This window comes from Sitophilus oryzae, unplaced genomic scaffold (genome assembly GCF_002938485.1).
Source record: "Sitophilus oryzae breed Bouriz unplaced genomic scaffold, Soryzae_2.0 scaffold_1318_pilon_pilon, whole genome shotgun sequence".
In the NCBI taxonomy this organism is placed as follows: Eukaryota; Metazoa; Arthropoda; class Insecta; order Coleoptera; family Curculionidae; genus Sitophilus; species Sitophilus oryzae.
In genome coordinates this window covers 1,175,593-1,201,780 of record NW_022145969.1, presented here as the reverse complement: position 1 = coordinate 1,201,780, position 26,188 = coordinate 1,175,593, and the positions used below count along the sequence as shown (strand labels likewise).

The 26,188-nt window shown below is 31.6% G+C and overlaps 1 protein-coding gene across 2 annotated transcripts in view; it reads left to right on the top strand.

Moving 5' to 3' along the window:
- LOC115875080 (NACHT domain- and WD repeat-containing protein 1) overlaps window positions 1–26,188 on the top strand; it is a 122,460-nt gene that overhangs the window by 44,571 nt on the left and 51,701 nt on the right. For both annotated transcript variants that reach the window (XM_030890447.1, XM_030890448.1), the window contains exons 13-15: window positions 11,865–12,062; window positions 17,247–17,416; window positions 22,367–22,513. In XM_030890447.1, coding sequence (XP_030746307.1) covers window positions 11,865–12,062; window positions 17,247–17,416; window positions 22,367–22,513 — 515 coding nt within the window. The remainder of the gene's footprint in view (window positions 1–11,864; window positions 12,063–17,246; window positions 17,417–22,366; window positions 22,514–26,188) is intronic.

Sequence of the window (26,188 nt, the reverse complement as noted above, 5' to 3'; positions counted from 1 at the left end):
TATTTTAAGGTACCTCTGTGGGATGCTTAGAATCAATAATACTCCTGCATTTGTAAGTGATGGCCGAATTTATGCCCATTGCTCGTGCACGAAAATATTATAAATTTCGAAGAAACTGTCGAGATGTTGATTATCGGGGGTTTTGTATAGATTTAACAGAAATAGCGTCAAAATAAAAACACTAAATCACCACAATACACCAAAACACTTTTACTTTTACACTGGACGCGCGTTTCGCTAACCATGTTAGCATCATCAGCAGATGATTATAAACTAAAGTACAATCTACAAGTTGAGCGTTTATATACTCGCCCAGTGGGCACCGAGTGGGCGTGGCAAAAACTAGCCAACCGAGTCAGAGCCAACTGAGCGTAACAGTTAGATTTCCGCCACTAGAGTAGTAGGAAGGAAAAAAGAACTTGAAGGAATTGGACCGTTGTCTCTGTTCATACTATCTTTACATTTATTAATTCTGATGCTTTCATATGCATCTAATTGCCTGTAATTTGAGACTTGTTTAATTAATTTTAAATTATTAAGATCTATACAATGTTCTTTATGAACAATATGTTCGGCAACGCAAGATTTATCCGGTTTACCATATCTTATCTGAGCTAAATGTTCTTTAAATCTAGTTAATATTGATTTTCTAGTTTGCCCAACATATTTCTGATTACAATCTTTACAAGAAATTTCATAAATACCCGACCTTTCCAGTGGAGGTGTTTTATCCTTTGGATTACCTAATAATTGTTGTAATTTATTATTAGCACTATACACAAGTTTATAATTTACATTCTTCAAAATTCCTTTTAGACCACGGGATAACTCTCTATCAAACGGCATCGAAAAATATTTAGACGTGTCTTTCTCCACTTGAAAAGTCGAATTTTCAGAAATCATTAACCTATACCTACGTTTTCTAATTAATTTATCAACTAGTGAAGGAGAATATCCATTACACTCAGCTACATTCCTAATGTAATCTCTTTCTATTTCATATCTTTCTTTGGAAAGTGGGAAACTAAGTTATCTATGAACTAGGAAATTTAAACTAGCCATTTTATGTTCAACACTATGATGTGATTCATTAGGAATATATCTGCGTGTGGTCGTATTTTTCCTATAGATATTAAATTCCAGGCAATTATTAATATTTCTAATAACTCATACATCTAGAATGGTAATCTGTCGTAACGTAAGTGCCCATTGCTCGTGCACGAAAATATTATAAATTTCGAAGAAACTGTCGAGATGCTTGATTATCGGGGGTTTTGTATAGATTAATAAGAAATAGCGTAGAATGGTTGACTGAGCATTTCTTAAGAGACGAATTTGAAAGTATAGAGGTGGTGCTTTAAGGGCTACTGAAAAAATGAGAATTTTTCTTCGTTACGTGGGTGACCCGGGATTCCAAAGTGGTGTTGCTGAAGATATAGGAGTACACCAAACAACAATTTCTCTCTACAATTTTCTGTCTCACAATATACCGTTTGTGTCGGGGAAGGGATCATAGTTTCACAGTTCATCAATAAAAATTCGACAAATTTGCAAGTAGCCAATAAAATGAGTGGGCGGAGCGATTTGCGGTGACGTACTCGTTAAGTCGACGTATAAAATATATTGCTGTTTATTTAAATGTTTTTTGTCCGCATTCCTTTCATAGACACAGAACCAGCAGACGTACTGTATGTGAGGGAGGCTAAAACATAATTGAAAATGGTTGAATAAGCCGAAAATGATGATGATGATAAAAATAGTGAGACCTCTGATAAGATGAAAGCATAATACCACTGACCACTGGCTATATCATTAAAAATGACTGGACTAAAGTAATATAAAATGGACTTTATATCCTAATAAATTATTTTATTGCGTTGGTTATTATCCACGATACACTTTTACAAGTCTAAATATAAAGAATTTCAAGAATTTTCGTAGTAGCGTATTTTAAATAAACATGATCGATATGCGTGAAAATATGCAAGAAATTTTAAAAATAAAATATTTAGACCGGAAAATCGTTTAAAAAGGAAGCATTTTTCATTGAAATAGTATTTCTTTTTTAAAAATCCATTCATTCATCAGTAAATTCCTAAATTTTATTATAATTAAAGTAGGTATAGAATTTGGTGTTTCAATAATTGATTTTTGAAATTTAATTACTGTAACAAATGTTCTCTATTAAAGTATGCTCAAATTATAATATCCCTTATTATACCTTCCAGGAAATTATTCCTACTCTTCTATAATTAACCCTATTCTCGGATAGTCAGACAATTTGTCTTTGCCATTTTCTTTGATGAAATAACTAACAATAATTATATGGTTATGTCTTTGTATTTCCGCTTTGTCGTATGGTTATGATTAACTTTGAATTTTATATGATAACCGTAGTTTTAATTATGGAGGCTAGAAGGAGGAGGCGAATCGAACGCAAAAATTATGGGCCCAGTTTTTGAGATCTAAATGAAGTTCGAAAATCGCCGTTAGGGGCGCATGTGATCCGACAGATTGAGAAATACACAGCTTCTTATGGCAAGAATTACTATTTTGTTATAAATTATAGAGTTCAGCTAATATTTGGGCATATTTTTACCAGATTTAGCTTTTAGAAACGTGTTTTTTCTAATTGAGCAATGTGTGTGACTAAAATTGTGAATACAAAACCTTAAATTTGAGTTTGAAAAGTAAGTTAGAAGTTAGGTTATATCAGATGCCGGTTTTAGATATTCTTTTTCTAAGTTGTTATTATAAAATTGTTTCATTATATGGTTCTTTTTAGTGCATACACGACCGAAGAAAAATATAAGCTGCTAAAATAAATCTTCCCTATAACTGTTGTACAAAAAAGAATTTCCAGCAACAAATATCACCAGTTCAACCTTTGATTTGATCTAAACAGTAATTGTTTCTTGATGACAAATGCGAATTAAATAGTTTATGGTGTGATTTTGTTACTGATTTATTAATAGTTTTTCATAAAAACATTTGAAATTGATATGTTTACCAGCAGTTCAGTGTGATATCATTTTAATAAACATTAAAAACTTTCGTAACAAACTAGTAGTGGTTTTACCGCAATTGACAGGAACTGAATCACGAAAATTAAAAGTATTTTATCAGGAATAACTTCAATGGAAAGTGAAAATAACACTACTGTTGCAACCTTTGATCAGTGTTATCTATCCTATAACTTTTTATAGCTGAAACCAGAGAATAGGTACATTAAGCTGAAATGTTTCCTGTGTCCAATAGTGTTTTTTCTTTAGATTTTCTGAATTTGAGTTTTAATGTCATTAGCAAAGTTTTGCAAATTGTCACTGTTTCGTAGACAATTAAATTCAAGATGTATTATATTCAACGTCACCTAATAATTGTGAAGGTAAATTTTTGTAAATAAAATATTAATGAATAAATAATGAACTCAATTTATTTTAAAAGAGTTGTAAATATGTATATACACTGACTTATTTCATCATATATTTATTTATTTAGCAATATTAATACTTTACAACTTTTGTTTTTAACTGACTAATTCCACTAAATTTAATAAATAAAATATACAGTATATAAATTTAATATACAATTTAGCACCTATACCAAAAAAATATAACAGGAGCAAGTTATATCAAGAACACAAAGAATTATAATTTAAAAATATGCATTCTAAATAAATACCTGGCTACAATATACCTACATATTAATTTAAAGAGCTTATTCATAAAAAACTATTCTAAATGGTTTATATACACAATCAAAAGTCCTTCAACCACTGTACATTATTTTTCAATTTAAATGAAGCATCTCGGGTAAGTAAATTATTTTATATTAGAATACTTTTTATATTAGATTGCTTTGGCGTAAATTCACTTTCAATAGCACTGTTCAAATGGTGGTTAATACAGATCAACAGGAAATTTTAGCCACCAGCTAGTAGGTAAATTATTTTTATTTTATAACAAGGCCTCCTAGGTTATGTTACGCAGATGTTGATTTTAGGCTATATTCTCTATTAATTTGAATTTAAAATTAATCTGTACACTGACAGTATATAATTTGAATGTTTTTCTTAACATCTATCCATATTTTTTTAAATAAATAGTTATACCACTTATATTAGGACCTTTGAAAAGACTTGGGTTTCTTTCACCCCGTTCTTTATTTGCCTTTTTTCCACTGTAAGTCCCACTTAATACAGCCAGGTACGAAGCAAGATCTATTATATAGGGTTTTTTTTTAATCACACTCATTATTACATTGCTAATAGTTCAATAAAATAACTATAAATTAAAAAAAAAATAGTAAAAACACAGTTAAATCGCATTCTAACAATGCAAATGATCAATCTAACCCGCTTACAGTGCCTCTGGTGTCAAACCGAGAAACTTGCTTTAAAGTAGGGACAGAAATTTCAAATATGCCCATTGTCGATTCGCCTCCTCCTTCTAGCCTCCATAGTTTTAATACAGTCATTAAATGTTTTCATTTGATCGATACATTTTAATAAGTTAATAATAGTAGTTCCGTACAAAGAAAACTTCCTTACATCAAGGAAATTTTATGCAGTTTTAGAATATATAAACTTTTAAGACCTTAAATTCTTTAGTCTTATAAGAAAATAAACTTCTTGAACCTCTGTTTTTGAACTATTCTTGATATTTACATAGTAGCGTACGATATACTGGGTGGTACATCGTTCGTCGGAAACAGGAAACTATCCAAATATTAGCTCCCCTACCGATTTCACAGCGAAGTGGTAAAGAGTTTTTTAGGTCTCTTTTAAGGTCTGCGTATGCTGAAAACACATGCCAAATTTGAACAATTTTGGGCAACTCGTTTTAAACTAAAACTGAACAGATAACAATGCAAAAACCAAATAAATGTCAACATACCTTAAGTTTCAATGCGTGCATTGTTACCTGTTCAAAAAATCATATAATTTAGACATAAATTTATAGAATTTTGAAGGAAATGTGCCATTTAAAACTTTGTCAAAAATATGTCGAGGTAGTTAATTGCTAGGGCTGGTATTTTCTAGAGTTGGCAGTGTTGCGAAATTCCAGTAATTAAATTTCGCACTTTTTCTCCTTAACGAAATAAAAGAAAATAGCCGTCAGGTTTCCTTTTAAAGAAATCTCATCCGGAGGGGAGATAATGAGTCTTTAGAGCTTGTTTAGCCACATTTTTTCCCAAAGTCCAGAAAACTTAATTAATATTGGGTGATAAATAGAAGCTTTCCCAAAGTAATAAAGAGCTCCAAAAAACATAGACTGACATTTATTTTTTCTTTATAAATGTCAATGAAACAGATTCTTTACTTAAATGTTTCACTAATTCTTCTTTAGAAACATTAATAAACGGTTGGTCAAAACAGATTTCGTTTAATAGCAGAAATTGTGAAATATGTCCTTTCAGGCACGAGATATTTGATATTAGAAATAATTTCTCACCCTGCCTTTTACTATGGAATGGAATTTCTATAAGCACATTTTAAAAGCTAAATAATGCTAGAAATTTTGTAAAATAAGTTCTAGGTTTCTAATTTAATATATACCGACTTTAATAAATGATTATTAAGATTATTCAGTCCAGGTAACTGAAAACTACGTCAGAGCTAAATCTAAAATAGTTCTAAATATCTGTACTTGACAGCCTCTTTAACGAAATACTTTAGTTTCAGTCTTCTTCGTTTTATTAGCTTTAGTTATAAATAAATAAAAATTAGATTTACAGGATGTCCCAGGCTGAGCGTCCAATGGACTGAGATGAACCGCCTATTTAAAAATAAACATATTTCTTTAAATTCAAAACATTAATTTTTAAGACACTCTGTATACATAAATAGAATTATCGATTTTTAAAATATTATTCACAAACTAGGGAGAGGGAAATCAGGCGACGAACAGAGATAATGGTTGTTAAATAATACCTTTTAGACTACTATTCGAGATGCATTGATGTTATTTTGGTTCCTAAGTTTTGTGAGAATAAATGTTATTAAAGGTAAAGTAAATGTTTTCTCATTATTTAACTAATGTTAACTAAATCATATTATTTTGTTTTCCTGTTGTGATTCTATACTAAAGCTTTTCTTTTATTAAGATTTAGTTTTACAGCGTAAATGTTTCTTGATTAGTTATTTAGCTTCCTTTGACATTAAGTGTCAAACAATCAGACAATTTATTTCCTTCTGTGAAAAACTAATAACTTGAATTTAGTAGGTACATTATACAGATTGTTAACTGGACGGTTACTTATTGGGGAACAGAATGGCAACACTGCCTACATTCCAAATGAGTACTATGCTAAGCTGCCGACTCGTCCCGACGCACAGTGCTTCGTCCCATGGACAAACATCGAAAAAAAGTTAAAATTTACTAATATCTGAATATGTAATTTTATACTTATAGCAATGTTCAACCATCCTGTATATTATTTTTCATAAACAGCGTTTTTTTGTTAGCAAATATTTTCACTAAAAATAAATTTTGCGATCATTATCTTATATCAATGAAAAGAATAACATTTATAGTAGTTCTGTATATGAAGTTAAACGTAAACGAGTTAGTACGTACTTAATTGAAAGCCACTATGGATATTGTTAAACACACAAGGTATGTACTTTAAATTTATTTCTAAACAAGTTCGTGATTGTTTAGTTTTTATTTATTTTTTAAGATGATTCTTAAATGGGTATAAAAATTTTACGTTTTCAAAGTTCAAAAAGGCATTTAAAAAAACATATCAAAACATATCGTATTTATTGAATATATTTGTTGTCATATTCAAACACTTTTAATTTTTGTATAGTTCACCTGCGTCTGCTTGCGACGAACTTTATTTTATAATACTTTTCAGATGGAGTAAAATTGATAAGCAATGCCGATCTGGTTAATACTTGGCTTGATCATAAGGACAAGAACTCAAAATTATTTGTATTTCAAAAAATGTGTTCCTTATTAGGTATTGATGAACCTTCCAGTCAAATGAGACCATTTGTGCCTGAAAAAGTACACTATTTTGAAGCGAAACGTCGCATAAAAAAGTTTCCATCTTTCAATTTATTATAAAACCTCATACCCAAGAAAACGAAAAAATAATATATTGATATGGTCTATTAAAGAGGTAACTATTAACATCCGAACCCCTCATACCAACAAAAAGAACAGTAACAAGGCGAAAAAGTAACATATTATGAAAAATGATGTACAGAAATATGTTATATGTGAGGATATTTCATCTACCTGCGATTTGGATACTATAAATTTGGAAGATTCTGTCAGCAGTGATTCTTCTGAATCAGAGTAGTTACGATCTATGCATTTTGTTGTCCTAAAGTAAATTTATAGTACCTTAAGTTTTTTTTTAATTAAATATAGCATTAATGTTTCTTTTCATTAAAGAAAAACATTTTTATCTTATATTAGGCTTTTATTGTAGGAATCATGTTCTAATGTTATTTCAATTCTTTTTATCACAGAAATTTATTTAATACTTACACCGTTTTCATACTATAACTTATTATTTGCTTAGATGGAACACAGCTCCAACATTATTATTATTTATAAGATTTTTTTTTCATAAACGTGGGACTAAGAACATCATCATTTAGTACAATGAGAGTACTCATCATTTGTGTCAAATAAACCTAGTTTGGATAAATTGCTTACAATAAAAGAGAAGTTTTGGATTTTTGTCCTCTAGAGCCATATGTTCGAAGCACTGTTCGTCGTCTCTCGACGAGCGGGCCGAGGTTGCCATATTTCAACCATAAAGCTCTTGCCGCGAGTAATAAACAAATTAACAACCTGTATATACTGCTGCTAAAACTTTATAAAGTGAATTTATAAAAACATATATCGTATTTTAGTGATATCTAATAGTTGTTAATTAATAATATACCATATGATCGAAAAAAAACGGTGCAAAGTTGGCGTGGAAATGGCGATCAATGACATATTGATTTTTTGGCAGTGTCGCAATGTGACATGGTCAGATATATTATTTTACATCGCTTGACGTTTAAAGTCATAGGCTACTGGCTAAAAACTTTAAAAATAAATCTTAAATAACTTAAAAACGATTTATTTTAGGTATAGAAACATGCATAATCAAAAAGTAATGAATCAAACAACCTTTTTACTAGTGAAATAAAAAAGGTGGGTTTCCACGTGGAAAAAAATGATTTATGACAATTTTTTAATCTGGCCATAGCTATCATGGAAATAAGGATGACAGCTACAGCCAATATTAGGTCTATAACATTCAAACAATTTAATTTTTGAATCAGATAACCACAATTTGAAGTTTAGGCTGTACATTTTTTTTGACAGGCAGTGTTTTTCTTCCAAAAATTTTAAATATTTTTTTTTCCTCAAAAACGGTTAATGTTAGAGTGATTGATATAAAAATTTACACCCATAAAATTTTATAGATAATTTAAATATATAATAAAAAACGGTTGTGTCCATTTAAAATAAGAAAGTTGTTTTCACCTTCCGGTATTTCCGGAAGTGCCGCCATATTGAAAATATTTTCAATCGATTTTTAGAATTAGAATTTAGAATGAGTGGGAGGGGGGTTAATCACTTCGACCTTACAGATCCATTGTGTCCCCCTTTCTTGAATCATAACTCATCATACAGTCCCAGGGCTTTGACAAAAGCCAGTATCTGGGACGGTTTTATAGAGGGTAGTTCTCCATCTCCAATATCAGTCGTACCAAAATTCATGGCACGAATGGTTGTCGTCTCGGCGCACTCAGTGATGAGGTGTACTGGTGTTTCCCCATCTTCCCCACAGAATCTGCATTCGCCGTTTCCTCTTAGTTTCAATCTACTGAGGTGTCCATTGAGGAGACAGTGTCCTGTTAAAAACCCCGTGACAATCCGAAGATTGTTCTTACTCAGACCCAGGAAGGTCTGTGATTTTTCTTGATCATAAGCCCTCAGAAACTTCTTCGAGTGTCTTAGACCATTACAAGATTTCCATTCCAGGTTGCGGATGGAATCTTCCAAGTTCTTGAGTTCCGCCTTGAGTTGGTTCCCACTTGGAAAGCAGAACGGTTCTGGTCCAGTTAGTGGAGTGTTCGCTCCTTTCCTAGCTAGATTATTTGCTTTTTCATTGCCTTCTATCCCTTGGTGAGCAGGCACCCAGTGTAGGAGGACTTTGTTTTCTTTGCCTAATTTATTCAGCTTCTCTATGCATTCTTTGACCAATTTCGAATTGATTGATACTGAGTTGATCGCCTTTAACGCTGCTTGACTATCAGATAAGATGGCTTTTTCAATCGATAGATCTATCTCATTGTGACACACAGTAATGTGCAAAAAATCTCCAATCTAGATATCTTAGTTCTATAGAAACTTGCACGCTCAGCCTGGGACACCCTGTACAGTGAATGGGAAAAAAGGGGAACTAGTCTATTTATGATTATAATTTATATCGACAGTACGTAGCTAAGATGGCGGGAACCCTTCCCAATTACATGAATTATTATTAGAAAGCCTTTGAATAGCTATTTGCATAACGTTTCTTGCATAACTCAGTTTATTTGCAAAGTTTCTGGAAAACTTTGAGGTTGATTCAATTAATCAAAATTCGGGTGTACCGTAAAAACTTCTCACGTCTCCCCAATATAACTTAACTTCTGGATAATTTATAGCAATTTTACGTGGTTTAAATTTAAATTACCCCCAAGGCTTGCATTATACCGTCATAAAAAAACTTACAGGTTCGCTGCTTAATTTAATTTTTTTCATTACAGAGAAAACAACGAAAAATCTTTATTATAGTTCATACAGGGTGGGTCTTAAACAACTGCAAATATTTTGGCTGGTAGAATCTCGATAAACACGTTGTTTTACTTTAAAATTCTAAAAAATATTTTTTTCTTAAATTTTCAGATCCACTAAATTGGTATCAAAAATTTCGTTTCTCAAAATTTACTCTGTTGCCATATTATCAAAATATTATACATTTTTACCAAAAATTTAAATATTTTGAATTTTTTTTTTGGAGAAAATACAAAATCTTCCACTTTTTTAGAATAAAATATAAATATAATTAGTTTTTAAGATAAAAATAACAAAAAAGTGCCATTTTCTTATTAATACCGACAAATACATTTCCTATTATTATTCAATTAATCTGTAGTTCGTTTTAACATGGTAAACTTTGATGTCAGGTCAATATAACTCAACTTCTGGATAATTCCGGAACAATTTTCCCTATTTTAAGTCTGGGAAAGTTCGGCAAACTAACTTGGGCGAAGATTGTTGCGGCTTGGCGTAAAAATTTGAAACATGTCTCAGGTTACATCCAAACCTATTAAACTTTCGCAGAAAATTGGTAGTTGGTGTACCAAAATTAAAACTGATATTTGGAAATGAGACGATCTGTTTAATTCTATCTGAGAAAGTTTCAGCTCTGTGTTTAATTCTGAACTTTAAACTGTATTCTAGCTGCATCTAAAGGCACATGCTCATAGGAACTATTTGTTTTACTTTTATCTGAATTTGGCACCTTATTTTTTGACACCCTGTATGTTCTTGAAAAAAATATTGCTGAAATACTCTGTGTATTATACGATAATATTACTAGCCCATTTGTATGCAAAAAGAAAACTATTTAAATCTTTATAAAAGAGTATACCATTAATTAAATATAACACCATTATTTCCGCCCATATACTAATTAATTACATACTTAATTGTGTGTTCGTTAATAAATTATTCTAAATAAATATGGATTTGAGTCAGAAATAAATATAATAATAAGTTATCAAAATTAAAGTCTCTGTGGTTATAAATAAACATTTATTAAAAAATGAAATATCATTTTTAAGGTGTTACTTTTTATCACACTGTCTAATACCCATACAAAATTCAGTTTTTTAGTATTTGGAGCAATTATTATTAATCAACGCAAACAGTCAGTTAATGTAGTTTGAATACTGGAATCATATTAATTGATCCTTTTTAACAAATATTTAAACAGTGTTTTTTTTATTTTTAACGAAATAAACGAATTATATCGACAATATTAGTATCTGTACTCTTTAAAAATTTGGTACATCTTTAAAAATAATCTAAAATGTCAATATTCCATGGGTATATTGATAAATAAGTTCTAAATTACAAGAAAATGCATTTTCTACGGAAACTTAAAGAGACAGGTAAAAAATGGTATAACATAATTTGATAGACAATTTAATTCTGCATCTGATTCTCGAAAAATATACAGGGTGTTCTATTTAAATTAAACAAGTTTTTGCCGTTTAAAGCTAATAATTATTTAAAATAAATTTTTAGACACTCTGTGTAAGGTAGTATAATTTTTATTATTGCAACACAATAACTGAACAATAAATAAACTTCAGTAAATATTTAGTATTAAAAACTTTGATACCCTTGGAGAAATGAAGCCTTAAAATTTTTACTGCAATTTCACAAAATTGAAAATATTTCAAAAGCGGTAAGGTTTAAATATAATAAACCTTAATCAAATTTACCTTTATTTTAATTGTAGAAACTAGAAATTTAATAATATACAGGGTGTTCCATTTAAAAAAATACAACTTTGATATTTTTTATTTATTTGGGACACTCTGTATCTTGTAAAATTATTTCTAAATTGTAGCTCTAATAGTCCCTCAACGAACCCAAAACTTAAAATTTGTAAAAATCTCATCGTTAGCTACAATACTCCGTGTCGTATGTGGTGAACAACCCTGTATAGTTACAGATATACAATTAAAAAATATGTCAAGAAATTTTGGAATGTGATAATTAGTAATTTTTGTCTAGAATAGAAAGTTTTTTGAAAACGTTTCAGGTTTAAAGTGGCTTGTATTGTTGTAGCACCTTTAATACGTGAAAAAATCATGAGCGGAAAATTGCTGATCGAATGGAAGCATGTTATGATAAAAGAGTTAACAAAAAGTCGATATTTGCCAAACGCCGAAACAACCAAAAATATCCATGGGGAAATGGTCACGTTATTTTTCAGCGAATTTTTAGAAGAAAATAGTGACGATGAGGCGTCCGAAGGAGAACCAGGTAAATAAACGATTCAGAAACTACATTTTTTTTTTATCTCATAAATAATAGAATTAAACTTTTATTTATTAGATATAATGTTGTATTATTTTTTAAATTTTACGTTGCTCTTTACTGTCAAAAATAATGCTACGACTGTTTTACTGCACTGCCCCAATAAAAACACGAAATGTCAGTAAATTTTATTGTTAATACTACAGGGTTGTCCAATATAACAAGTAAATATTATAATAAAATTAAAAAAATATGGGAAACAGATTTTTATGTTTGGTATGAAACTTGTTTTCACGAGCTTAGAAAAATAATATACTTTAACATAAAATTATGAATGTTTCAGAATTAGTTGGAAATTTTATGTAGATTAAGAATATACAGTGGTGGCCAAAAGTATGGAAACTTTTTTAATTTGTCATTTATGCTGAGAAATTAAAATATCAAATAAAACGACTTATAAAATCGTGACCTACAAATAATTTCCTGCAAAACCTAATACATTTTAATAAAAAATTACAGCTATCAAAAAACATATAAAAAATTATGAATATTTTCTTGGTCAAAAGTATGGAAACTTAAGAAGAATGTTTATTAAAATTCAAGATAATATAAAAATTTAGTGGAATACTAATATTTAGTGGAATATCCATTTGAATTAATTACTTTTCTACATCTTCGTGGTGGTATCGAATCGATCAATCTCGTACAGTCTTTACTGGAAATGGACGCCCATTCAGTTTTTAGCACTTCCCATAATTCATTTTTATTTGAAATAGAATGGTTTCGAATTTTGCTATCCAAATGGTCCCATAAACATTCTATGGGGTTAAGATCCGGAGACAGATAGTGGAACATTATGTTCATTTAACTAATTTTGAACAAACCGAGATTTGTGCTTGGGATCATTGTCTTGCTGGAACAACCATCTGAGTGGCATTTCTTCATCAGCATGAGGCAGCATATTATTCTCCAATATGTCTTTGTACAAAAAACGGTCCATTATCCCATCAATTTTAACAAGAGGACCAACACCTGAGCGAGAAAAACACCCCCATACCATTATACTCCCACCCTCATGTTTTACTGTGGGCATCTGGTACTTATGGCTGTACCGTGTACCTTTTGGTCTTCGGACATAACGTCTCCCGTCACTACCAAACAGTAGAAACTTGCTTTCGTCGCTAAACAGTACAGTATTCCATTTCTGATAAGACCAGGTGAGATGATCTTGAGCAAATTTAAAGCGGGCCATCCTATTTTTCTTTGATATTATTGGTTTCTTTTGGCCACAAGAAATCTATTGTTCTCCTACAAAAACTGCTAAACAGATTTTTTTCGCTGTGTAATTTTTGGAATACTTTTATTTGCTGATAAGCTGTTCATTTATATTCCTGAGAGTTTAAGCATAGCAATATTTTCTGTGATATTTTAAAAAGTAAAAAGTTTCCATACTTTTGGCCACCACTGCATATACACCTTTAAAGCCTTAAGTACCCTGGGCTTGTGAGAATTTTAATTTCTTGAACCATTCTCCCCCTATATCTATTACTGTTCTCGTAAGACTACAATACCTATATTTTCTTATTTTACACCTTCTAATTAGTAAATAGCAGCAGTTTTAACAGAATTGGTGACCTGAAGAAAATGTCCAATTTTCATGACAAAACATGGAAAAAGTCGAAAAAATTACCATTTTTGGTAATTTTTAAATATTTTCACAGGCCTTAGGAAGATAGTAAACATAGCCATATATATAATTATGAAAACTTCAGCATTTGTAGGAAATTTTATGTAGATTTAGACTATATACGCCATTAAAGGGTTAGGTACCTTGGTTTTGAGAGAAAAGAAAATTTTTGGACTCTTGTTTTTGGGCTATTTATGATGATGGTTATATAAAACATCCCTTGTATTCATTACTATCCTCGTAAAACTACAATGGCCTCTATTTTCTTATTCTAAGCCGTTCAATTAGTAAATGACAGCAGGTTTAACAAAATCGGTGACATGACAAAATTCGACAATTTTCACGACTATATGTATGAAAAAAAAATCGAAAAAATGACCACATATGGCAATTTTTTACTGATATTCAGGGGCCATAGAAAAATAGGGGACATAATATGAAAATTTTTATATATTTAAGAAATTTTATGTAAATTTAGAATATACAAACATTGAAGATCTGAAATTTGATGGTTTTGTGATAAAATAAATTTTTCGAAATTTTGTTTCGAACGATTTTTGATTAGGATCATTTTAAGATCAAGAACTATAATATGATGACAAATTCAAGACCAATAAGAATTAACATTATATATTTCATTATAAAATATATTTAATAATCTTGACTTTGACTAGAACAAACTGAGGTAATTTGCCCAGTCGGAATAATTATTCAACGGAAAGCTCATGACACTCAACGTTATAAAATGATTAATGTGACTAATTGATCTACTTAACGTTTTGTCGTTCCTGTCGCGTAAATCCCAACTAAAGTTATGCCGTGAAATGTTACACAGGCTAAATGGCACGCAGCCAAATTCAGCAGCTTTTTTAAAAGCCTCCCTTTAAATAGCTAACTATATTCCTAAACTTCACTGACTGAAAATAAACGTATATTTTTTTTCTCTCTACGCTACATTGAGAAAAGAAAAAAAATCCCCTTATTATTGTCAAGTGAAAAAAGAACTACAAGAAAAATACAGTATTACCAACTATACCGATAAATTTCGATTTTCTTTTTAAAATTCTTACGCTGGATCTCCTTACAGAAAGAGGATAGTTCAAAAAGGAAACGCAGTTCCTTGAATTTGTCAGAAATCTAGATCAAAAATAGATATTTCGTAGTAGAAAATATAAATCCGAGCCAAAAAAGTTAAGAAGTCGCAACTTTACCTACTGGCTAATTAAAACTAAGCCAAGAACTGTTTATAATAAATAGCGGTTGAAATTATATCATCACAAATTACAAAAGTTTTGGTTAGCTAAGAAATAAAAAAGAAGGATAGATTTCAGTATCAACAACTTTCTTTAAATATAACTTTTAGTTTTAGTTTCTTTGATTCTCATCAAAAAAATCAGATCTACCTATATCTGTTAGAAAACGACTTTTCATATGAAATTTTGTAGTGTTCATTTCGAAATTATTAAAATTCAAAAATAAAAAAAAACCTGTTTTTTAAATGGAAAAACAATAAATAAATCGAGACAAACCTTAATAACACACACCGGAAAAATCTAGGGATATCATTTTATTAAAGTTAAAAATAAATGTTTAACATTAATAATTTAAAATTAATAAGTTAAAAATAAATGTTTAAACGTTAAAAAACGACTTTTCATATGAAATTTTATAGTGTTCATTTCGAAATTATTAAAATTCAAAAATAAAAAAAATCCCTGTTTTTTATATGGAAAAACAATAAATAAATTGAGACAAACCTTAATAACACACACCGGAAAAATCTAGGGATATCATTTTATTAAAGTTAAAAATAAATGTTTTGAATAAACAACCACATATTTGTAGGCCGATTCTTTCTACTTCGATTGAAACGAAGTAGTCACACTAGTTATTTTTAAATTTGGGATATTTGCAGAAGTGCTTGTGCATTTTTTGTCAAATGTATAAAAAGCACCCTAGCATCAATTGTTCGAATTTAACCTGTACTGGCTATGTTTTTATGATAACTGGCCAGAATTCATTCAAATAACTCTGTTTAGTATTAAACGACCTTATGGAGCGTAGACATCTTAACAGAGACGAAATGCTAAGGGCCATGGGTATGCTTGAAGCTGGAATGCGCCAAATCGACGTAGCTAGAGCATTAAATACAACGCAAAGTGTAATATCGCGATTAAGTGCACGCAACTGTGAAAGTGGTGATGTTGCTGAAAGGCACACAAGGCGACATCACATTACTACCCCTCAGCAAGATCATTTTTTACAATTAAATGCTCGACGCCGACCGACTCTTACAGCACCAGAGCTTAGTTTAATTCTCCAGGAAACACATAATGTAACCGTTAGTCATGACACTGTTCGCAATAGATTAAGGGAGGTCAACTTAAGAAGCAGACGACCCTGGAGAGTTCAACCCTTAACGAGAGGAAATCGAGAGGTACGATATTTGTGGGCTCAAGATCATGTTCAGTGGTCGAATGGACAATGGGCCAATGTTCTCTTCACGGATGAGTCACGCTTTGGAATTCATCCGGATTCGAGAAGGTTTAGGGTAAGGAGAGAACTGGGAAATTTTATTCGGTTGGATCATGTTCAGGAAGTGCACCCTTATCAAGGTGGAACAGTTATGGTCTGGGGAGGAGTCCAGTTAGGCCGAAAAACCGATCTCGTTTTTCTTGAAAGGTTTCTAACAAGAACCAAATATCGTGATTTAATTCTTGAGCCTGTCGTGTTACCATATGCCAATGATTTTGGGAGAAACTTCATTCTCATACATGACAATGCACGGCCTCATACAGCCAGAGTGGTAGTGAGTTTATCAATGCTCATCAATTAAACATCTTACCCTGGCCGGCACAATCTCCTGACCTCAGCCCCATCGAGCACGTATGGGACGCGGTCCAAAGAAGAATTTTGAGAATGGGTATGCCTCGTGAAACTCGTAGGGATCTGGTTCGGGCCGTGAATGCAGCGTGGCAGGCTGTACCTCAGGAAGAGATCGACAACCTGATCAGGAGCATGGAGAGACGATGTAGGGCTGTAATGAACAATAGAGGAGGCTATACCCTTTATTAAGTAAAAATGGTTTTATCTTTTTTTTTTAATTCGCAGGTTGGAATAAAAAAAATGTGTGTATTTTTTTGAGTTCAATAAAAATCAAGGTAAATTTGAAAACTTCGGTAGATTTCTCATTTTTATTTCCAATACGTCCTGTAAACTATTTGTTTATTTTAATTTTATTATATCAGAAATGCAAATAATAAAATGACTGACGATGGCTGGATAAAATTGTAATATCCCTAGACTTTTCCGGTGTGTGTATTAATATTAAGGGTTCTGCTAGGCGCCAAAATTTTTGTTTTTAAATATACTTTCACTTTAACACTAAATACACTTTTCAACACCATAAGATTTTTTTTTATTTATTTTGAAACACCCTAATGTCTATAAATATCTTTAAGGATAACATAATGGGAATTTTTTTTTGTTTAATTATATTTCAGCACCATTGCTGTCTGAGATAAAAGAAACGCCATTCCAATCGACCTTGCATAAAGATGTAACTTACAGGCTAAGGCACGTGGAGGAAGCCTGGATTCATTTGCTAAAAAGTGGCGATATTATCAAACTGAAAAATCTCTGCATGTGTAACTACGATTTTCTCCTCGCTGCGGTAAGTAAAATCGAAAGATTTACGACCTCTTCCTTTCAAAACGCGCTAAAATACGATTCTCTTTAGCACAATCCCAGATTTTCCAGAGATGAAAACGCTTTTCCTTCAATTCAGAGGAAAATAATATAGCTTCAGGTACTATTTTCCATTAGTTTGGAACTATAACTGTCAATATTTCCAACTACAACGAGAAATAATCATATTTAACGACAAAATTAATCAAACGGTACCGTTTAAAATTTAGACGGATTACATTATACACTCACCGGCATGAAAAACGGGCACAAGTTTTATATATTGTATTCTAGTAGACTGATTTTGATGAATTTGTAGCTAAATTATTTGGCTTTTTAATATCTCTTTCTAAATTAAACGAGGATGTTAACAAAGCAAGGAACTTAAAACTCATTTTATCATCTAGATCAATCTTTGGCCATGACTTCATAAAAAGCGCCATTTTTTAAGCTTTTCAGCGATATAAACTATATGTTTCTTTCACAAAATTACTGAGTTATAGCCAATTCTTATCTTTCTTGACTAATTTCACTTAGTTAGCCATGGAATCAAGTTCAATCGTCGTTGCTCTCAGAAATATGAAATTGTCACATTCAATCTTTGTAAATTAAAATAAACAAAAATTGTAAATAAGAGTTTTTCAAATGAAGAAAAGCGTGTAGGATTATTGGTTCAACTTTTCTTGGCCATACAGTTTCGAGGATACATTGACCGTTGACCGGTGAACGTTACTTACGTTTTTTTTAGAGAAAGGTTTTCAAGACATGTTAGAAAAGGTAAATTTATTAATACTCGCGCATTAATAGAGTGGTTCCAACATGACTTTCATTATGACACACCAACCCCATCCCCCCCCCCCACACACAATGAAAGAAATGTTTTGAAAAAATTATTTATATCATAATTATGTAGGCTCAGGGATAGAAAGAGGTGGACCGATTGCATGGGTCTCCTCGGTCACTTGACCTATCCATTTTAGATTTTTTTATGCGGTATGGTCAAAAACAAGGTTTACAAAAGAACTGGAATTGAGAGAGGCACTCGAAGAGGTGGAACAGGAGAAGTCTAATTAAGTCGACCGGTCGTTCTGTGAGAATAGCTAGAAATTCAGTTTTAAAAAGATACATTTGCGGATTTTTTGAAAATTTTCTAAAATAACTTATAGTGATATTATTTTTTTTAAATTTTAGTCTATGTAATGCAAATTGTAAAGAGCCGTTTAATAATATATTTTGTCTTTTTATAAGTAATAAATCATAACAAAATTAGAACACCATTGAAAACTTATTTCCATGGCTAACTAAGTGAAATTAGCCAAGAAAGATAAGAATTGGCTATAATTCAGTAATTTTGTGAAAGAAACATATTATAGCTTATATCGCTGAAAAGCTTAAAAAATGGCGCTTTTTATGAAGGCATGGCCAACTATGGTTTCCATTAAAAAAACATATGTTTGTGTCATAAGTCAAAAATGACAGGCTTTAGAAAAAATCGGAGAACACAAACTCATTAGGAATGTGATTATCTACAACTTTTATCTGAACACTTTTTGTCTTAAATAGATTATAATGGAATTAGGGACAATTTTTAAAATAGCCAAAATTTGTTTTTTTCGAAATATCTAGTAAGCCATGAACTTCTTCAAAAATCTGAAAGGGGCATATTTATGACCCCACAGAACTGCAATTCTTTCCCCATTTAACCGACTCTCTATTTCCAGTAGTTTCCGAGATGCCCATAGAGAACATCGTAGGAAACTTACCCTGTATATTTCACAGGGTTTTTCAAACTTTCACCAAAATATTAATATATTGTTTTCTCTCGTATAATTGACAGACGGGAACCTTCATTTTTAATTTGACAAGAGAAGCAAAAAGTCAAATAATTTAGCTACAAATTGCTTAAAAGATCAACTAACTATAAAAATACCCGAAAATTTTAAGGTGCCTGTTTTTCGTGCCGTTGAGTGTATGTCAATTTGCATTTCGTTATTCCCCCATTTTAGAATATGAAATTGTATTTAATATGATACATAACAAATAGCAATGTAGGGTTAGACATAAACCATGAAACTTTAACGTCAATTATTAAGTGATCTCAAAATAGTTACAGGTATTTTGATTTTGTCGGTGTTAAATAGCTTAAGAATTTCTTTAAATTTATATTAGATATATAAAACCAAGGATATTTTTGTGGAGAGTAACTTGATATTTTTCAAGAAAATCTCGAGATTTTTCTCCTTGTCCTCTGCCATTCGCACTTTTAAGAAAATTTCTCTACTTCCCTTTAAATTACCACCTAAAGGGCTCTCCTACTCTGCGCCTTTTATTGTTATGCCTACTTGAAAAATACAAGAAACAAAAGGACATTTTTCTTTCTATATTCTCAAGAGTCAATGAAATCTTTCAAAAATTCATTTAAAACTTTCTAAATCTTCTCTCTCTCTAAGGAATCAAGCCATTTCCATAGATTATTTTATGCAATAATAAAGAGAAATGATAATCATTTGAGTTAAGGTGTTCCTAAATTAAATTCGTCGCGGATTCCTCGAGAAAAATAAAAATATATACGAAAAGACGTCGTAAAAAAGTAATTTTTTGCGTAACAATAAAAAATTTCTTGGGATTATTTTGGGAACTCGGCAAATTCCCTGCGTTTCATAATTCACCCCGATTAATGAAATTACTTCTAAGCTTGCACGGCGAAATTCTTGTTTTCTTCCTATAAAGAATGAAGCTCTCATCTTTTAGAGATCATTTTATGTTAATTAAATGACATAAATCATAAAACAATCGATCACAATTCAAAAATAAATATCCTCAGTAAAGCAATATAAATTAACATTTATTAAAATAAATACCCGATTAAAAAAGAAATATTCATTTATCTAACTAAAATAACATTTTACAATTAATTAGAGCTTCTCCATTAAATAATGATTTAATATTTTGCCATGTTAATAAATTAAATTTAGTGTAAAAATAAGCGTGGGCACTGTTAAAATTGACGATCTTGTTGATACAAGAAATTGTATTAAAACAAACCGTTTTCAGTAATTATTAAGCTTTATTAATAATATTTATGTTAAAAATACAAACGAACATACACAAATCGCCAGTTGCTATTGTTATTTTACATTTAAAAATATTTTTCATTTTCTATTTATTTGGTATCATATGTTGATGGAAAATGATTTTTTAACGAAAATTGGAGCTATCCTATTTCTTTCGAAAAATATAATCGTAATTATCTTAGAACTAGGCATTAACTAATAAAAAATTGTATTAGTAACTAATGGCTATGTTGATAACATAATAAGAAAATTACATAGTATTTTTGTCTAGAAGATATCCTTGAGAAATAAAAAAATATATGAGGCCGTAAGTGACATAGGTCTGAACACTCTTAATAGCATCATCAATCTTTTCGAATAAGAAACAACAAAAACAACGTGGCATACTAATTTTGGAGACTATGAACGCCATGTTGATGTTTATAGCATGGTCAGTATAGTATGAAATATACTGAATGACAAAAAAAGGAAAACACCTTTAGACCTATGTATATATCAGAAAGAACAATTTTTGCTAATTTTTGCTTTTTAAAAATTGTACAAAATTTTGAATGCTTTTACGAAAAATTCCATTCTTTCTTCTTCCTTTCATTCTCATTGCAGTGCTACCTTTAATAATTAAAGCGCTACAGGCAATGACTAAAGAATACAAGGACTAATAACACCCGAGACCAAGTTGTTACCATACCTCCAAACAGTGCCGTGGCACATATTTTTCTTAACTTACCTGCTTGAAGAGATATTTATATTTTTAAAAAATGTTTTGACTACGCTTATGGTGTATGCGGTGGTATCATACTAATTAGTTACGAAAAAAACGTATTAAAATGTTAACAAAAGGTACAAAACTAGTATCGACGTATAGCACATATACATATCAAGTACAAATAATATCAGAAAAATAATTATCGAATTCCATAAGAAAAGAGGCAAAGGCCTAGCTACGTTGAAACACCCTTCCCCTTAGAACACCGAAGTTAAGCGACGCAAGGCGATACTGGTGGATGGACGGGTGACCGGTTCGAAACTCTATTCTATATATTCGAATCTATTGATTGATACATATTGCTCATTTACGCCGGTTCGAGGCAGGATGAAATCGGATATCTCGTGAGTAAGAGTTAATTTAGATACTTCCTAAGTCGGTAGGACACTGACCATGATATGGCCGAGGACCGCGGTTCGGATTCCGCGTAAACAAAGTAGGCCCCGTCCAGATTAGTCCTGGCAGCAAAAAGGAGACGTTAACTGAAATCTTTACTTTAGTTTTCAATAAGAAAACGCTAAAAAGGTGGAGTGGACTGTTTATTTACCTATGAAACGTAACTCCTGGCTCTTTCTTATCACTGCAGCTTTTACACTTGAAAGATGGACAACTAATCACCAGTGTAATCAAGTTTATACACGCACAAACTATTAAAAATCGCTAAAATTGTCGCTGATGACCAACTGATGACTCATTCGTTACATCCAAGAAAATGGCGTCTAACGTCACAAATTCTGCTGCAGTCCGTATATGGGCGTTACGTGTCTTTGTATTCTTTAGTCATTGGCTACAGGAAAGAAAGTTAAGCATGTCCAAAGGAATTATTTTTTCCTCAATTGTGTCCAGCGCCATCAATCTAAATTACACCCTGTAAATTACTGGTTAAAAAATCAAATAATGAACATTTAACGATGTAAAAGATAGCAAGTAAGAAAGGAGATATTAAAAATTGCAAAGCAATTACTCACAATAAATACGAGACGTTCGTCCAAGTAATACTTTAGAAGTGGAGTAGTAATTTTAAAGCATCGTTAAATTTTAATAAAGCTACTGCCGCTCCGGCCTGTATCTTGAAAGATAAATTTTTAATTTCCAGCTGCAAACCTTTTCCGTAAGCTATCTCAGATGCTTGTTAGAACACGTACGTTGCTATTTGCTAGAAAGAGAAATTGAACTAGTGTACTATTCTATAAGGAAATCCACAGATGTCCTTACTAGAGATACATTCCAGTTAGGGACACAGGTAAGTATTTTTTTTAATAAATTCTATTAAATAATTAAGTACCATTTTTTTGCGCGAAAAAATTTTTCGGCTTAATTCCATTTTCGAGTGACTCAGTCAACTTTAAAAATTCAATTTAGGTACAGCTTTAAACACAACGGTCTAAAACTTTGCTGTTAAGTTAACTTAAGATGATAGTTAATTTTGACATTTAATATACAGGGTGATCCGAACTGTATCTGTGGTCTGAAACTTCGGCAGCATATTCTGCAGATAATAAAAAGTAAAAAATAAGTAAAAAAGTTCGTATAGATTCATGTCCTAAAATGCTTAGTTTCGATACAGGGTGTAGAAGTTTCATTTTTATTTAGATTTTTTCCCAGTAATTTCTGAAGTAACGTCAATATTTGGATGAAAATTGGTGTCTCGGAGTTTTTTGACATGAGAAATCCGATTTTGATGTCAATATGACTCCTACATAGGGCGCCCTTACATATTTTTAACTGGTTTGAAGACTAATAACTTTTCGCACGTACCTGTATAAAACTACTGAATAAAAAAATATATATTTACGACGTTTTTTTACGTAAAAAAGTGTTTTTTTACGTAAAAATCGCTACTAGTAATAATTCTCGAAATATTTGGAATCGAAATTATCAATACCTGTCATTATTGACATAAATTAAACATGCTGACTAAATAGTTATTACACTGAAATCATAAATTTGAAGGCTCATAAATTTTAATGTTTTTGTGCCAAAAGTTCAATAGAAACAGTTTTATCCTGATTTTTTCGCAGAAAAAATTATGATTAATTTAAAAAATAAAAATTTCCCAAATTTATTATTTCAGTCAAATAACTATCTACTCAAGGTGTTTATTTTTTGTCAATAATGACATGTATTGACTATTTCCCGAGGGGTGTCTCACTATTGGAATTACCTGTACATTTTCTCGGAAGTCGCTGGCAGTCATTGGCAGTCTTATGGCAGTCGCCTATAATAATTACATGGCAGTCATAGGCAGTCTTCTTCATAGTCATTGGCAGTCGCTTAGCAGTGGAAGGATATTTTGGCAGTACGTGTACATTTTTTACCTGAGTGAGACACCCCTCGCTATTTCCATTCCTAAATATGTTGAGAACGGTTGCTCGTACCGATTTTTACCAAGAGACATTTTTTACGTAAAAAGTCACGGAAATATATATTTTTTCACTCAGTAGTTTTGTACAAGTACGGATGAAAAATTATTACTTTTCAAAGCAGTTAAAAAATATGTAGGTGGCGCCCTCTACAAGTAGGAGTCATATTGACATCAAAATCAAATTTCTCATGTCAAAAAACTTCCAGACACCAATTTCCATCCAAATATTGACGTTACTTCAGAAATTACTTGGAAAAAATCTAAATAAAAATGAAACTTCTACACCCTGTATCTCCGAAACTAAGCATTTTAGGACATAAACTTATACAAACTTTTTTACTTATTTTTATCTGCCGAAGATTCCGGAATACAGTTCGGACCACCCTGTATGTTGACAGGCACCTTCCATGTTTCTATATGCAAAACATAAAAGACAACCCTCGTAGCAAAAAATACGTAGTGCGTTTTTTTGGAGTTCCTAGTAATGCACCCTGATACGATTAAAACGTAGAAGGTGGTGACTTATTTAAGAGACGCCCTGTATAATATAAATTAGGAATGCTGGTCTAAAGCGATTATGCCAGTTTGACCAACAGCACAACATGTCCTTTGAAGCAAAGGCTTGCTCAAGCAAAGATTTATCCTTTGGGGTCAGTTGACGTATTATTACGTGTTCTATCAACTTAATGCCAAGTTTACTACACTGAATAGAACATAGTGAAGGCTACCGCACACTATCAATAATATGTGCTGCGCAGTTATTATTGTGCAAGCGTCTGGAATTACATACAAAAGCGTAAACTCGGTGTAAGATAAAGTTCGCAGCTTTGGAGTTTTCTAAAACTCCTATCACTTGTTTGAAAGGCGTTGAGTCTGTTTGTATTATATTCTGCAGCAAATAATTTATTTCTTAATATAAACGAAACTCAACAAGTCACCCTGTAAAACACATTTCAGTATAATAAATCGCATGTTTCTTTATAATTAATTCTGTTAAAATTAATTATTATGAACCCTTCGCGTGTGTTGATTTAACAGCATTTTCGAACAAGGAATAAGAACTAGCATTTGTAGAACGACAGGGAAATACATGGAATTAAAAATCGATTTCAGATTGAAACCTAAAATGTGCTGAAACAGAATCAAAATAAAATAAAACGAAAACCACTTTAGTGTCTTACCTGTGGGAATTCCAGCATTAAGGAAAAACAATCGTTAAAAACAGTGTTTCCTAAGATATCGGAGCCAAAAAAAACACCCTTTTTTAAATTAAAACATTTAGAACGTAGAATATTTGGGAAAGGGGTTCACACCGCGACCTTACAAATCTATTGTGTGCCCCTTTTTCTTGCGTTATAACGAGTTATAACTCATCATACAGCCCCAGAGCTTTGACAAGCTTCACAGAGACTAATTCTTCATGTTCAATATCGGCAGTACCAAAGTATATAGCACGAATGGTTGTCGTTTGGGCCCCACACAATCTGCATTCGCCGTTGTTTCTTAGCTTCAACCTACTGATAGCCTAAGAGCTGACGACATATTTAGAAAACATATTTTAGACAAGCTAGAATAACTAAAAATGTATAGTTTATTAACTGGTGAACCCAGAATCCTAAGTCTGGCTGGGGGGTTGGGGGTATTTCGCTACTGCGCAACCCATAACATTTGCGAAAAAATAAATCCAAAAAACATTCTTTAGGCAACTTGAAATTTGTTTATTCTTAAATTTTAGCATCTATTTAACCTAGAAATAAGTATGCCAGACTTTTTTTTCGGGTTTAAAGTGTAACCAGACCATTCCAAATATGTTTAATTATTATACCTGGAAAACATACTTAGGCATTCTAAAATTTTTACAGCGTGTTTATTAGATGATATTAAAAAATATGTGTTAATTGCCAGACGAATTCAGTGGGATGTAATACTTGCCAGACGCGAATAAATATTTTAAATGAGCGCGATAAGAAAGTCTTATGAGTATCTATAAGCGCGAGAAAGATAGTTTATTGAGACCCGGTCGGCAGCCGATGCGGCTAACGTAACAGTATTTTCTAATAATAATTAATTTTTTGGCTCCCCATTTACTATTGGTCAGCTTCCTTATAAGGGAATTTCGTGTTTCTATTTTGCGTGTTTTTTCGCAGTGATATTTATAAGTCAATGTTCTGTCCAGCACGACGCCAAGATAGGTAGGCTTATCTGTGTGTTCTAGTAGTGACCCGTCCCATGTAACATTAAGTCTGCGGGTCGCCTGTCGCGAATTAAGGTGGAATGCACTCACTTTAGTTTTGGTGGGGTTGGGTTTTAAAGAATTCTTTTTGTAATAGGTTGACTTTGTTTTTAGGGCGCTTTCTAGTTTCTCCTCGATATCTTCGAACCATTGCCTTCAACTGTTATTGCTAGGTCATCTGCATATGCAAAGGTTCTAGTGTTATCTGGAATAGGTTGGTCATTTGTATATATGTTGAAAAGAATTGGTACCAGCACGCTCCCTTGTGCCAACCCATTCTTCTGGTTTCGCCATCGACTCTTTTTGCCCTCGAGCGTCAC